Source organism: Sapajus apella, unplaced genomic scaffold, assembly GCF_009761245.1.
Source record: "Sapajus apella isolate SASKATOON/1434 unplaced genomic scaffold, GSC_monkey_1.0 scaffold77, whole genome shotgun sequence".
In the NCBI taxonomy this organism is placed as follows: Eukaryota; Metazoa; Chordata; class Mammalia; order Primates; family Cebidae; genus Sapajus; species Sapajus apella.
In genome coordinates this window covers 1,384,812-1,398,663 of record NW_022437017.1, presented here as the reverse complement: position 1 = coordinate 1,398,663, position 13,852 = coordinate 1,384,812, and the positions used below count along the sequence as shown (strand labels likewise).

Sequence of the window (13,852 nt, the reverse complement as noted above, 5' to 3'; positions counted from 1 at the left end):
AAAAAAAAAAAAAAAAAAAAAAAAAAAAATTGTCCAAAAAAAAAAAATTTTTAATTAATTGGGCATGGTGGCACATTCCTGTAGTCCCAGCTGCTTGGGAGGATCACCTGAGCCCAGGAGGTTGGCGCCACTGCACTCCAGCCTGGGGAACAGAGCAAGACTCTGTCTCAAAAAAAGTAATATTTGGCCGGGCGCGGTGGCTCAAGCCTGTAATCCCAGCGCTTTGGGAGGCCGAGGCGGGTGGATCACGAGGTCAAGAGATCAAGACCATCCTGGTCAACATGGTGAAACCCCGTCTCTACTAAAAATACAAAAAATTAGCTGGGCATGGTGGTGCGTGCCTGTAATCCCGGCTACTCAGGAGGCTGAGGCAGGAGAATTGCCTGAACCCAGGAGGCGGAGGTTGCGGTGAGCCGAGATCGCGCCATTGCACTCTAGCCTGGGTAACATGAGTGAAACTCCGTCTCAAAAAAAAAAAAAAAAAAAAAAAAAGTAATATTTATGGGGGCATGGCATGCCATGGGCGAGGCACTGTTTTGAGGCCCCACCGTGTAGAAGGTAGTAATACTACCTTTGAGGCAAGATAGTAGTATTAGTACTGTCGCTTGGACTGTCGTCTTTTTTTTTTTTCTGAGACAGTCTCACTCTGTCGCCCAGTGAGACTCTGTCTCAGAAGAAAAAAAAAAAGATGATAGTCCTAATGACAGTACAGACAGAGGCTCACTGCAACCTCTGCCTCCCAGGTTCAAGTGATTCTCCTGCCTTAGCCTCCCAAGCAGCTGGGACTCCAGGAGCTTGCCACCATACCTGGGTAATTTTTTTTTTGTATTTTTAGTAAAGATGGGGTTCTACCATGTTGGTCAGGCTGGTCTTGAACTCCTGACCTCAGGTGATCTGCCCACCTCGGCCTCTCAAAGTGCTGGGATTACAGACATGAGCCACCTTGCTTTGCCTTTTTTTTTTTTCTTTTTTTTTTTGTTTTTTTTGAGACGGAGATTTTCTCTGTCGCCCAAGCCAGAGTGCAGTGGCACGATCTCGGTTCACTGCAACCTTTGCCTCCTGGCTTCAAGTGACTCTCCTGCGTTCAGCCTCCCAAGTAGCTGGAACTACAGGCGTGTGCTGCCACGCCCGGTTAATTTTTGTATTTTAGTAGAGATGGGGTTTCACCATGTTGGCCAGGATGGTCTTGATCTCTTGACCTTGTGATCCGCCCGCCTTGGCCTCCCAAAGTGTTGGGATCACAGGCGTGAGCCAACACGCCCAGCCCTTCATTTTCAAGATGAAGAAACAGGCCGCCGTGTTGTACTATTTCTGAGCAACAGAGATCAGGGCTCAGGGCCAGCTTCCTGCCCCCCCCCCGGCATACCTGGTACCCTCTGCAGTGTCCCCGCCTGCCTAGGCCCTACCTCCTCAGTGCTGAGACCAAAGTTGCAGGGCACCACGGTGCGGTACTTGAAGCGACAGGGCAGGTCGTCGATGATGTCCTCGTAGTCCAGCCGGTAATACTCATCCAAGTACTCCTCGAATGTCTTGTCCCCTGTTCAAGACAGAGCCAGGTGGCCGGACTGTGCCAGGTCCTGTGGAGCCCCTTCCCCACCCACAGCCTGCCCACCTGGGCCTCACCAGGCTCGAACACGGGCTTCTCCTGCCCCACTGCTGCAGCGAAGGGTGACTTGCGCTTCCTCTTGCCCGTCAAGGGGGCCTTGTGCTTTTTCATCCTCGGCTGGCTGGGGTCGTAGTCGGCATCCATCTACCAGGACACACAGGTCAGATCCTGCCAGCCCTCAGTCAAGGCCCCTGGGACTCCCCCGACCCATGACACCTACGTTGAAGTCGGGGTCCTCACAATGCAGCTCCCGCTGGCTCCAGTCTCCATCCTGCTCAGACCCATTCCACGTGTCCCAGTTCCAGTCATCTGGATGCAGACAGGACAGACAGGTGGGGTCAGGGTGGGACCTTGGGCTTCAGGCCCAGTCCTCAGTCCCTCAGCCCACCAGCCCCAGCCTGGTACTCCAGCTGATCTCACCTTCCAGCCCTTCCTCTTCCTCAAATTGCGGCTTCTCCTCCTCCACCGCCCCGTAGTACTCGTCCCCGAAGCACTTCTGGAGGGTCAGGGCTGAGTCACCAGGGCCCACTCAAGGCGGAGGAGCTGAGTCCCCAACAATACTGCCAATGACCCCTCTGTGGCAGCTTTAGTCCTGCACCTCGTGGGGCTCCCCAGAGCCCTCCCAGGACCTGGCTCCTGAGGTGGGGGGCCCCTGCATGTCCAGGCTCCTCTGCCAGCTCCCCTGCTCTGTACCCTGTTACGTACTGGCCACCATTCAGTTCCACAGATCCAGTTCTTTGCCTTCCTACAGGCCTTTGCCCCTGTGGTGCCCACACCCACTGCACTACTCAGGACCCAGGTCTTTTTATTTTTTGAGATGAAGTCTTGCTCTTGTTCCCCAGGCTGGAGAGCAATGGCGCAATCTCAGCTCACTGCAACCACCACCTCCCAGGTTCAAGCGATTCTCCTGCCTCAGCCTGCTGGGATTACAGGCACCTACTACCATGCCTGGCTAATTTTTGTATTTTTAGTAGAGATGGGGTGTCACCATGTTGGCCAGGCTGGTCTTGAACTCCTGACCTAAGGTGATCTGCCCGCCTCGGCCTATCAAAGTGCTGGGATTACAGGCATGAACCACAGCGCCCAGCCTAAGTCTTTTTATTTTTAAACAGTCTTGCTCTGTCACCCAGGCTGGAGTGGAGTGGCACAATCTCGGTTTACTGCAATCTCTGCCTCCCAGGTTCAAGTAATTCTGTCTTAGCCTCCCAAGTAGCTGGGATTACAGGTGCCCACCACTATACCTGGCTAATTTTTGTATTTTTTAGTAGAGATGGAGTTTCACCATGTTGGCCAGGCTGATCTCAAACTCCCGACCTGAAGTCATCCACCTGCCTCAGCCTCCCAAAGTGCTGGGGTTACAGGCATGAGCCACTGTGCCCAGCGAGAGCCACATTTGTGTGAGGTCAGCGTCATGGGATGAGGGGCTGTACCTCCATGAGCTGGTCATGCTGGGCTGGGTCGAAGTCGTCCTCAAGGTCCCTCTCCTCGAGCCCCAGCGTCTCATTGCCTGTGACTTTCCGCAGCTTCTCCAGCTTGGCCAGAATCTCCTTCCTCTTCAGGTTCTTCAGCTGCTTGAGCTCTTCCTGCTTCTTTGCTTTCTCCTTCAGGCCCAGGCAGAGGGAGGGAGGGCGGGCATGGGCTTTCCTGAAGGGCTGAGGGGTCCTCCCCAGCTGGCCGCCCCCACACTCACCCTCTTCTTGCGCTCCCGAGTCTCTTCCCTCTTCTCCTTCCTGCGCTCATCCTTACGGCGCACAGAGGACGCAATGCTGCGTGGGTAGGTCTTGACCTAGGGGGGAGCAGAAAAGCCCAGAAGGGCTGCAGAGATGATGTGGGGCTCTCTGGGCATGGACCCCGGGGGCCGAGTCCTCCCCAGCCACACACCGATGCCGAGTCCGGCTCCTCGAAACGGAAATTGTACTTGTGTTCAAAGTCTTCCTGCTTCTTAAGAAACAGCTCCCCCTCATCTGAGGAGTCATCCACAGCCAGCTGGACTGGGGGACCGGGGACCCTGAGGGACAAAATGCAGTGAGGCTGGGGGGCCAGCCAAGGGAGGTTGAGCCCACATTTCCTGCACGCCTGGGTACAAAATGTATGAGCGCATTTAATCCTCACAACCCTACAAGGTGCATGCTGCCACTGTCCTCATTTTACATATGGGGAAACTGAGGCATGGAAGTCTTGAAGCAGAACCAGGATTTGAGGCAGTGCCACCTGGCTCCAGAGCCCACACACTGTGGCTCTGTCTGGCAGAAGACTAACTCTGCCACCATCTGTGAAGAAAATACACAAGTGGTGCCCTCTGCCTCCTGGCCAGTGCCACCTGGGGATATTTCAGAAAGAACACCCTAAATCTAGGCTCTGGAGAGGCACAGCGGCTCACCCCTCCTCTTCCTCCTCATCTTCCTCCTCCTCGTAGCGTTTGTTGAGGATGTAATCCCGAAGAAACTGCTCCCCTTCATCCAACTCAGGGTCATTCCAGTATTCCTTGAGATGGGTCTAGGGGGGAGACAGAAGACAGGACCTCGGTCAATGGAGGACAGGAAGGAGGACAGGCATTGTCACCACATGGACCTCATAGCCGTCCTCTGGAGTAGGTGACATTAGCTCCCCCCCCCTTTTTTTTTTTTTTTTATTTCGAGACAGGGTCTTGCTCGACCATCCAGGTGAGAGTACAGTAGTGCGATCATAGCTCACTACAGATTCAACTCCCAGGCTCACACAATCCTCCCACATTAGCCTCCTGAGTACCTGAGACTACAGGCACGTGCCACCATGCCCAGCTAATTTTTTCATTTTTTTTGTAGAGGGGTTTTGCTGTGTTGCCCAAGTTGGTCTGAAACTCCTGGCTTCAAGCAATCCTCCCGCCTTGACCTCCCAAAGCACTGGAATTACAGGTGTGAGCCACCGCACTCAGCCTATCCCCATATTACGAGATGTGGGAACTGAGGCCCAGAGATGCACACACCTCATTTTCAGTGGGTTACTTTCTGTAAATAGTTGGATGGAGGCGGAACATGTGGTCTACTCCATTGGTGACCACATGTGATAACTCACCAGTTCCTTCAGGGACTCTGGGTTCCGAATCTCTTTCTGTCCCTTCAGCCACTCAATGTAGTCGGCCTCCTCCTGGGCCTGGTGGAAGGCCAGCACTGAGCATCTGCAGACACTCAGCCACCTGCCACCCTGCCCCCCGGTGGTAGAGCCAGGCCCCAATACCCACCTTCTCCTGCCTGGTTTTGGCACGTTTCTGCAGCAAACCAGAGCCGCCCTCCCCAGCACTGTCCTCGTCCTCACTGTCCTCCACAAATGCCCGGAAGCTGCCCACGAGAGAAAAGCCTCAGGACAGGTAGGCTGGCCCGTCTGCTGCCCCAACATTTATTTTATTTTGTAGAGATGGGGTCTCCCTATGTTGCCCAGGCTGGTCTTGAACTCCTGGGCTCAATTGATCCTCCCTCTTCTGCCTCCCAAAGCCCTGGGATTACAGGCATGACCCACCTCACCCGACTGGCCGCCCCAAGATGAGCCCCATTTACTAAGCCCTGACCTCTCAACAAGCTCAGAGTCGTGCTGTGATGTCATTAACATTGTTTAACTGATGAGGAAACAGAAGTAGGTAGAGAGAAAGTGACAGCTCAATTTAAACACCTGCCTGTCCAGTCCCTGAGCCTCAACTTTCCTCCACTGGCCACTCCTGATGGCCCAGCCTCACCTTTCCTTGAGCTGTTTCTGTTCCTCCACATAACTCTGTGACGAGGTCCGCTGCAGAGGAGAGAGGGCTGTGGGTCTCGGGCCAGCCCCGGGCCCAGCACCCCCTGGACCCAGTCTCCACCCCACACACCTGGAGTCTGTGATTGGAAGTCTCCCCATCTGAGTTCTCCTCGTCAACATATTTGCTGTACAGGAAAAGTGAGGTCTTCAGAAAGTATCTTCCAGGGCCTGCCTGTCCCCATGCCCATGCAAGGCAGCTGTTCCAACCAACAGCTGGCGGGGATCCTCGGAGGCTTATGGAGTCACTGAGGCTCCTGTGCTCAGGGGTATCTGCAATTCTGCCGAGTTTCCACCTTTTGTATTTTTAGTAGCGATGGGGTTTTGCCATGTTGGCCAGGCTGGTCTCCTGACCTCAGGTGATCCACCCGTCTCGGCCTCCCAAAGTGCTGGGATTACAGGCATGAGCCACCGTGCCAGACAGCCTTTTTTTTTTTTTTTTTTTGGAAACAAGCAAGCTTTGTTGCCTAGGCTGGAGTGCAGTGGCCTGATTATAGTTCACTGCAGCCTCCATCTCCTGGGCTCAAGCAATCCTCCCGCCTCAGCCTCTTGAGGAGCTGGGACTGTACAGAGACCCATTATCATGACCAGCTAATTTTTAATGTTGTTGTAGAGACAAGTATGTTGCCCAGGCTGGTCTCGAACTCCTGTCCTCAAGCAATCCTATTGCCTTGGCCTGCCAAAGTGCTAGGATTACAGGCATGAGGCACCATGCCTGGCCCTGGTTGCCAGCTTTTTTCCTCTCCTGCCCCAAGACCCCCATAAACCTGAGAGGGCTGGGGACCAGGGGGTGGAGATGTGGGCCTTCTCCTTACCCTTCCTTCTCCAGAATGACCTTCCTCTCGTAGTCCTTCAGGTACATGGGCCGTACTTTTTTCTGCTTCTCCGAAGCTGCTGGCTCCTCCTCGCTGTCTGATGACGATGCTGTTAACCCACGAAGACACCTGTCATCACCCACAACCCCCTTCTTTCCCCTGGCAGAGAATCCCAAAAGGCAGGGCCAGGGTTAGACAGTGGATTCAAATCCCCAATCCACCAATTCCCAGCTGTCTAAGAGTATTGTGCTTGTCACCGTCTGGTGGGGTTGGGGCCATTCAGTCAGCAATTCCTGCTTTGACTATCATTATTTTTCTGAGACAGTCTCACTATGTTGCTCAGGCTGGAGTGCATGGTGTGATCTCGGCTCATTGCATCCTCTGAATCCCAGGTTCCAGCAATTATCCTGCCTCAGCCTCCTGAGTAGCTGGGATTACAGCTGTGCAAAACCATACCCAGCTAATTTTTGTATTTTCAGTAGAGACAGGGTTTCACCATGTTGGCCAGGCTGATCTCCAACTCCTAACTTCAAGTGATCCTCCCACCTCAGCCTCCCAAAGTGCTAGGATTACAGGCATGAACCACCACGCCCAGTCTGATTAATTATTATAATTAGTTTTTTGAGAGTTGGGGTCTCAGTCTGTTGCTCAGGCTGGAGTGCAGTGTCAAGATCCTAACTCACAGCTCACTGCAGCCTCAAACTCATGGGCTCAAGCAATTCTCCCACCTCAGCCTCCCAAATACCTGGGACGCTAGGCACATGCCAGGATGTCCAGCTAAGTTCTATATCTTTTGTAAAAATGGGGTCTTGCAGCCAGGTGCAGTGGCTCACGCCTGTAATCCTAGCACTTTGGGAGGCTGAGGTGGGCAGATCACAAGGTCAGGAGTTTGAGACCAGCCAGTTCAAGACCAGCCTGGCCAACATTGTAAAACCCTGTCTCTACTAAAAATAGAAAAATTAGCTGTGTTTGGTGGTGGGCGCCTGTAATCCCAGCTACTCGGGAGGCTGAGGCAGGAGAATTGTGTGAACCTGGGAGGTGGACACTGCAGTGAGTCGAGATTGCACCACTGCACTCCAGCCTGGGCGACAGAGCAAGACCCTGTCTCCAAGAGAAAAAAAAATAGGGTCTTGTTATGTTGCCCCCACTGGTCTCAAACTCCTGGCCTCAAATGACCCTCCTACCTCAGCCTCCCAAAGTGCTGGGATCAGAGGTTTGAACCATCTGCCCAGCCCAGTGGAGTTGGAATCACTGTCAGCAACTCCCACCATGAACAGTGCAAGCACACAGTCATTAACCCCACCACCAGGTAATAACCTAGGCTGTTGCTAAGGACTTGTGAAGCAATTCATTCAATAATCACAACAGATGAATTGTGTAAATTGGGAAAATCCCAATCTATCCTTAAAACAGCCCTGAGGGTAGATGGTACCATTAGATATACTTTACAGACAGGAAAAGACGCTGAGAGAATTCAAGTCACTTCTCTGAATCCACACAGGAAAGGACCCCGGATTCCGTTCCTGAGGAACAGAAAGGCTGACAGGCGTGCCCCCAGACCTGTTCTCTGATAGAAGGTGGCATCTTTCTGATAAATGCGGGGGTCCTTCTTCTTCAATAAAGAGAGCGTTCTGTAAAAGTCCCGCTCCTGCTGGGGGTCAAAGTCCTAGGGCAGGAAAACGGTTGGGGACAGACTTCAGAAGGCAGGTAGTAAGAGCCCTGGCACCAACAGGTGAGCTCAGCGTAGGGATTAGGATGGAGGGAGGGAGGGATCTGGCTGGGGAAAGAGGCAGGAGGTCAAACAGCAGGAGGGAGGGGCCCTCTTGGAGTGGGCAAGGGCAGGCCACAGGTGTACAGGATATGGGTAAGGAAGGCGAGGAGCAAGGATAAGGTAATTCCTGGGGAAGACAAGGACTTGACGAGGAGCAGGTGGGCTGAGGGCGCAAGGGAGACAGCGGGGAGGGGCTGGGCCAGGCCGCACAGTGGGGCCAAGATCAGGGTTGATGTGGGCAGAATTTGGGCGCCCCACGTGGCACAAGGGGTACACTGAAAAATGGCTAGACTCTTGAGGATGAAGAAGGGGGTTCTTGGGGGGGACAGAGGAGTCGCCCCAAAATCAAAGTGGGCAGGTGGATCGTGGCAGGGGAGAGAAAATAGGGGGGAATTTGGCTTCCCTGGGCAGAGGAAGGGAGCTTTCCGTCTCTCCTGGGATGGGGGGCGGGGGCTGGACACTCCCGCAGAGCGCTCTGGGGTTGAGGGTTAACCCCCGCGTCCACGTCGGGGTCGGTAGGGGGTCTTGGACTCCTCTGCATGCCCAGGACGGGAAGGGGACACGCACCACGCGCTCGTCACTGGAGTCCGACTCGGAGCTAGAGTCGCCGCCGCTGTCCCGGTCCCCGTAGCGATCCTTCACTGCGGGGTACAGACGGAATGCCCCCCAGGTCAGACGGCGGGGCCAGCTCGACTCCCCACTTCCCAACCGTCCAGCACGCGTAGGCTCCCGTGCGCATGCGCTCCACACTCACGCCGCTGCAGTTCCTCGCGCTCCCGGTAGCGGTTGTACCGCGCGGCAAACGCCGCGTTCACCCGCAGCTGCGACGACCCGTGCGGTTCCGGCATGGCGGCTCTGTGGCCCACTGCGCACGCGCATTGAGGACGTCCAGGAGGGGCGGGGACAGCCCTCGGCCCCGCCCACACCCACCTTTAAAGGAGGCGGGTCGCGCCTAACCCCGCCCCTGGCTTTTCCGGGATCTCTTTCGCCTCGTGACCGCAGTCGCCACCCACGGCTACGCCCCTGCGGGAAGGGACCGCGGCCACCGCCCACCCGCCCCACCCCCGGGGCTCCGGGCACCCAGCTGACATCTGGGGGCCCTTTCTCCACTCGCGGTTTCCTGCTTTCCTTCCGTTCCGACAGAGAAAACCGCTGCCCCACCCAGCTCACTCACCCCGGCGCCCTGGGAATTACTATTCTCTCCCCTCACCCACGGCATCCACGATCCTCGACCCCCGTCCTCATCCCCATCAACATCCAAGATGTGTGACTCCCCATCCCAGACTCAAAAATCTGAAGGTACCCGCGCTGTGATCATGCACAAGTCTTAATTTAATGGGTAAAAACATTAAATTATTACACACAACATTTTTTCCAATAAAGCATAATAAATAGAATCTATTTCTTTTAAAACGCTGTACAAGAGACTGCAAAACGAGCTTCCAACAGAATATAAACTCATGCTACCTTCTTATTGATTTGGGACGATCTCCCACCCCCCATGCCCGAAGCAACGTCACTTCAGGTCTCTGAGCACAGCCGGCCAAGGTCACCAGGTTCCAGGAGCTCTGGAGGTGACGACCTCACTCTTAAATGCTCGGCCCTTGGGTCTTGTCTGAGGCACAGAAGAAACTGAACCGTTTAGTTGGCTGTGGCCTGCAGGAGCCCTTCTCTGTCCAACACACCAAAAGGGGTGAGAAAAACAAATGAGAAACGTCCCCCAAACACACACACACCCCCAAAACCAACACCTATAAGCCACAAACTGGTGCTCCTCCCCTACTGCGGCAGTGGGCAGGAGAAACAAGAAGAGAAAGTGTTTCTTCCCCTCTCTCCTGATACATAACCCCATGGGGTCCTCTTGCTAGAGAGAGTGACCCCAGATCACAGCGGGGCCACCATGTGCCCCTGCAGGATGTCCACGAGGTCCTGAGCCCCTCTCTGCAGTGCCAGCTCCAGGGGTGTGAGCCCCCTGGCATCCCTGCGATGGAGATCAGATTCAGCTGCCAGAAAGTTGACCACAGCAGTGTGACCTTCTTGCACCGCCAGATGAATGGGAAGTGCCCCGGTGCCATCAGGCGCATTGACATCAGCCCCATGCTCCACTAGGACCTTCAGGGTGTCCAGGAATCCAGTGCGGGCTGCGTCATGGACTGGACTGGTACCGGTGGTGTCCTGGACATTGGGGCTGGCACCTTGCTTCAGCAGCTCCAGGGCTATGGTGGTGCTGCCAAACATCATGACCTGTGTGAGGGACAGAGGATCAGGAGGTCTTCAAGGGAGGGGGTTCTGAAAAAGGGGTCACTGGAGACAGAAGGGTCATCCAGAAAGAGGCATCTCCTAGGAACAGGATATGTCAGAGGAGGGGTCCTCTAGTGAACAGGGAAGCTGCATAAGCCCCCAGGGAACCGTTTGAGAACGAAGAGAAAAAGTTCTCCTGGGAATAAAGAACCCTTTCCTCCCCCCCTCTCCCCGCCTACCCTCACCCCAACCCCGAGCGCCAGAAGCTGGTCACTCCTTTAAGAATAATATAAGACCCCCAACCCAGAGAACAGCCCCATGGAAACTTTCAAGGAACCTAAGACTCCCCTCCAAGGGACCAAAGACACCCCAGATATGGGAATCACCAGGAAATATAAAATCCCCTCCAGGAAATGGGCCCCAAGAGACTGAGAATTACCCCCAAAGAACTTGACAGTCCTCAAAAGGAAAAAGAGATGCCAGAGAAAAGTGAACCCCCCGGGCCATTCTCCAGGAAATAGCCTCCTCCTACAATGATGATGTCACTTTAGGGTACCTGAGAGCTCCTTTCAAAAAACAGGATTCTGACCAGTGCAGGGCTCACGCCTGTAATCCTAGCACTTTGGGAGGCTGAAGCGGGTGGATCAGCTGAGGTCAAGAGTTCAAGATCAGCCTGACCAACTTGGCGAAACCCCGCCTCTACTAAAAATACAAAAATTAGCCGGGCATGGTGGTGGGGGCCTGTAATCCCAGCTACTCGGGAGGCTGATGGTGGAGAATCGCTTGAACCCGGGAGGTGGAGGTTGCAGTGAGCCAAGATCGTGCCACTGCACTCCAGCTTCCATTAAAAAAAAAAGAAAAAAAAAAAAAAGCCGGGCGCGGTGGCTCACGCCTGTAATCCTAGCACTTTGGGAAGCCGAGGTGGGTGGATCACCTCAGGTCAGGAGTTCAAGACAAGCCTGGCCATCATGGTGAAACCCCATCTTAAAAAAAAGAAAGAAAGGAGGATTCTAAAAGTAATAAGAGAAGAGAAAGGAGACTCCTCTGTAACATGTCTCCCAAGGGAATATAGGGACTCTTGCAATCTGACACTGCTTCTCCTCCGGGGCCCCCACACTATACCAAAGATCCGCATAAACTTTGGGAATTAAGACCCCACCCCCAAGTAACCAAATATGTCTGAGAGCCCCCTACAAAATGAGGAACCCCTGGAGACCGTACCTCTCCTTCCAGAGATCGGATCTCCACATAGAAGCCCCCAAAAATGTGAGCTGTCCCCAGGGAAAAGGCATCCAAAGAAGCTGAACCCCCACCCACGGAATAGAAAGAACCTCCCCAGGGAAAAAGAATCCCCTGCACTCAGAGAACCAGGAATCCTCCGAGAAGAATCTGGAAAGCTATCCCCTCCCCCTCCAACCTAGCCTCACCCACCATCCACCTTCGAAAGGGGACTGTGGGGGAACAATGAAAGCCTAGAGAAGAAGGACCGGTCCCCAGTGGGTCACCACCAGGGCCAAGAGACCAGAGGAGAGGGGCTCTGGGGTCTCGATACTCACCTCGCTGAGCCGCCCCGCCCCTGACCTGAGCCAGCCCGGCCTCACCTGCAGCGCTGTCTTGCCAAAGCGGTTGAGGGCGTCGGGATGCACCAGCTCGCGGTGCAGAAGGCGGCGCACCTCCTGCACGTCGCCCCGGGCTGCGGCCCCACTCAGCCGGTCGCCGGCGCAGACCTCCTCCAGCAACATGTCGACACTGACGGCCTGCGAAGTCCCCCACCCCGCCCCAGCCAGGCGCCGTGAGCACCGAGGAGCCGGCGGGCGCAGGCCCGAACAGCCCTCCCGGGGCGCGGCCGCGGTGCGCCTGGCTGTGCTGCACTCCCGACCCGGCTCCCCAGCTCGAGACCCCGGCCCTCCCAGCGGGCTCCTCCCCCTGTCAGCCGGCCAGCGGTGAGGGGCCGGGAGCCCGGCCCAACCCTCGGCCGCCCGCGGGGCCCTGCCCGGCGCCCGCCCCTTGGGGGCCGGGTCTCCCCCCAACTCACCCTCCCTCCTCCTAGCCGGGCGGGGTCTGCTCTGAGCCTGCGCCGCCGCCGCAGCCAGGGCAGCAGCCAGGGGGCGGAGCCAACGTGCTCCCGGCCCCACCCCGAACGCCGGGGATTTGTTTTCTTACAAATTCGCTGCTGTGTAACGATGCCGCTCTGCCTGTGGCGCGACCTTACGGCGCTCCGCCCACAGGGCCTGCGTAACCAATGGATGCGCGTCGCCGGGGTAATTTCGGGCTCCGGGTGAAAGGCGTCGCTCCTGTTTGGTCAGCGCGGCAACCGGTGGCCCGCCAGCAATGGCGGGGTTTTCGGTTTTCAAATGTACTCGGTGGGCGGGAAAGACGGCCGGTTTAACTGACCCAGGGAGAAAGGTCAAGGACAGGGTAGCGCGGGCTGCTCTGGGACCTCGGCGCCTCCTGGGGGAAGGGAGGCAGGGCTAGGGCCACCCAATCCGGGGTTCCACTGCTAATAGACATTGATTGGCCCTTACAACACGCTGGGCGCTTTATTTCATTCATTCATCTTTCCCTGTGTGCAGGGAGCGTTCTGGGCGCTGCACGCGCACATTCAAGCAATTAAATAATATTAGATAGCATAAAGCACCGTGAAGAAAGGGAAATGGGGAGACGGGGTAGATGAGGAAGGGATCACCCTGCCTGGCTCAGACTGAGCCAGGAGGAAAGGAGCCTGCAGCTGACACGTGGGAAGGCCTGGGAGGACAGAGTCTTCGCTCAAAGATTTATTTGGCATCTCCTAGAGGTGCCCGAGTGAAGAGCACGCCAGGCAGCCCCTGCTGTAGGGACACCTATGGTTTGGGGCCGGAGACAATAGTTAATTTTTATTTATTTTTGAAACAGGGTCTCACTCCCATCACCCAGGCTGGAGTGCAGTGGTGAGATCACAGCTTACTGCAGCCTCGACTTCCCGGGCTTAAGTGATCCAACCGCCTCAGCCTCCGGAGTAGCTGTGACTAAGGGCGAACCACCACACCAGCTAATTTGTATTTTTAGTTGAGATTGGGTTTCACCATGTTGCCCAGGCTGGTGTTTTTGGTTGGTTGGTTTTTTGTTTTTAAATACACTTTTTTTTTTTTTTTTTTTTGAGACAGAATCTTGCCCTATCGCCCAGGCTGGAGTGCAGTAACGTGATCTCGGCTCACTGCAACCTCCGCCTCTTGGGTTCAAGCGATGCTCCTGCCTGTCTCCCGAGTAGCTGACACTACGGGTGCATGCCACCACACCTGGCTAATTTTTTTGTATTTTTAGTAGAGACAGGGTTTCACCTTGTTAGCCAGAATGGTCTCAATCTCCTGACCTCGTGATCTGCCCGCCTCAGTCTCCCAGAGTGCTGGGATTACAGGCATGAGCCACTGCTCCCGGCCCAGATATATATATTTTTAATGTTGGGGTTCTTGCTATGTTTTCCAGGCTGGTCTCGAATTCCTGGGCTCAACGGATCCTTCTGCCTCCGCCTCCCAAAGTGCTGGATTATAGGCATGGGCCCCTAAACCTGGCCAATAGTTAAATCTTTTCAGAGTGGTAGAGGCGACTGACGTTAAAATGGAAAGGTAGAGAGGGCCTCCCTGAAGAGGTGACATTTGATTTGAGACGTAATGGTGA

The 13,852-nt window shown here is 55.2% G+C and overlaps 2 protein-coding genes across 2 annotated transcripts in view; both read right to left on the bottom strand.

Moving 5' to 3' along the window:
• The window catches only part of KRI1 (KRI1 homolog), a 12,678-nt gene extending 3,841 nt beyond the window's left edge, over positions 1 to 8,837 (bottom strand). Inside the window, exons 1-16 of the mRNA XM_032251793.1 lie at positions 8,712 to 8,837; positions 8,525 to 8,598; positions 7,747 to 7,852; positions 6,187 to 6,295; positions 5,445 to 5,499; positions 5,316 to 5,365; positions 4,827 to 4,923; positions 4,661 to 4,738; positions 3,987 to 4,102; positions 3,488 to 3,614; positions 3,297 to 3,392; positions 3,037 to 3,207; positions 2,027 to 2,102; positions 1,827 to 1,915; positions 1,624 to 1,750; positions 1,407 to 1,537 (exon numbers count right to left, since the gene is read on the bottom strand). Of these exons, the coding sequence (XP_032107684.1) occupies positions 1,407 to 1,537; positions 1,624 to 1,750; positions 1,827 to 1,915; positions 2,027 to 2,102; positions 3,037 to 3,207; positions 3,297 to 3,392; positions 3,488 to 3,614; positions 3,987 to 4,102; positions 4,661 to 4,738; positions 4,827 to 4,923; positions 5,316 to 5,365; positions 5,445 to 5,499; positions 6,187 to 6,295; positions 7,747 to 7,852; positions 8,525 to 8,598; positions 8,712 to 8,805 (1,596 nt within the window). The 5' untranslated portion in view covers positions 8,806 to 8,837. The remainder of the gene's footprint in view (positions 1 to 1,406; positions 1,538 to 1,623; positions 1,751 to 1,826; positions 1,916 to 2,026; positions 2,103 to 3,036; positions 3,208 to 3,296; positions 3,393 to 3,487; positions 3,615 to 3,986; positions 4,103 to 4,660; positions 4,739 to 4,826; positions 4,924 to 5,315; positions 5,366 to 5,444; positions 5,500 to 6,186; positions 6,296 to 7,746; positions 7,853 to 8,524; positions 8,599 to 8,711) is intronic.
• A 429-nt stretch (positions 8,838 to 9,266) lies between these two features.
• CDKN2D (cyclin dependent kinase inhibitor 2D) lies at positions 9,267 to 12,336 on the bottom strand. Its single transcript, XM_032251800.1, has 3 exons — positions 12,234 to 12,336; positions 11,800 to 11,955; positions 9,267 to 10,201 (listed from the first exon to the last, which is right to left on the bottom strand). The coding sequence occupies exons 2-3, from the start codon at positions 11,938 to 11,940 to the stop codon at positions 9,842 to 9,844; spliced, it is 501 nt and encodes a 166-aa protein (XP_032107691.1). The 5' UTR covers positions 11,941 to 11,955; positions 12,234 to 12,336; the 3' UTR covers positions 9,267 to 9,841.
• Positions 12,337 to 13,852: the final 1,516 nt, after the last annotated feature.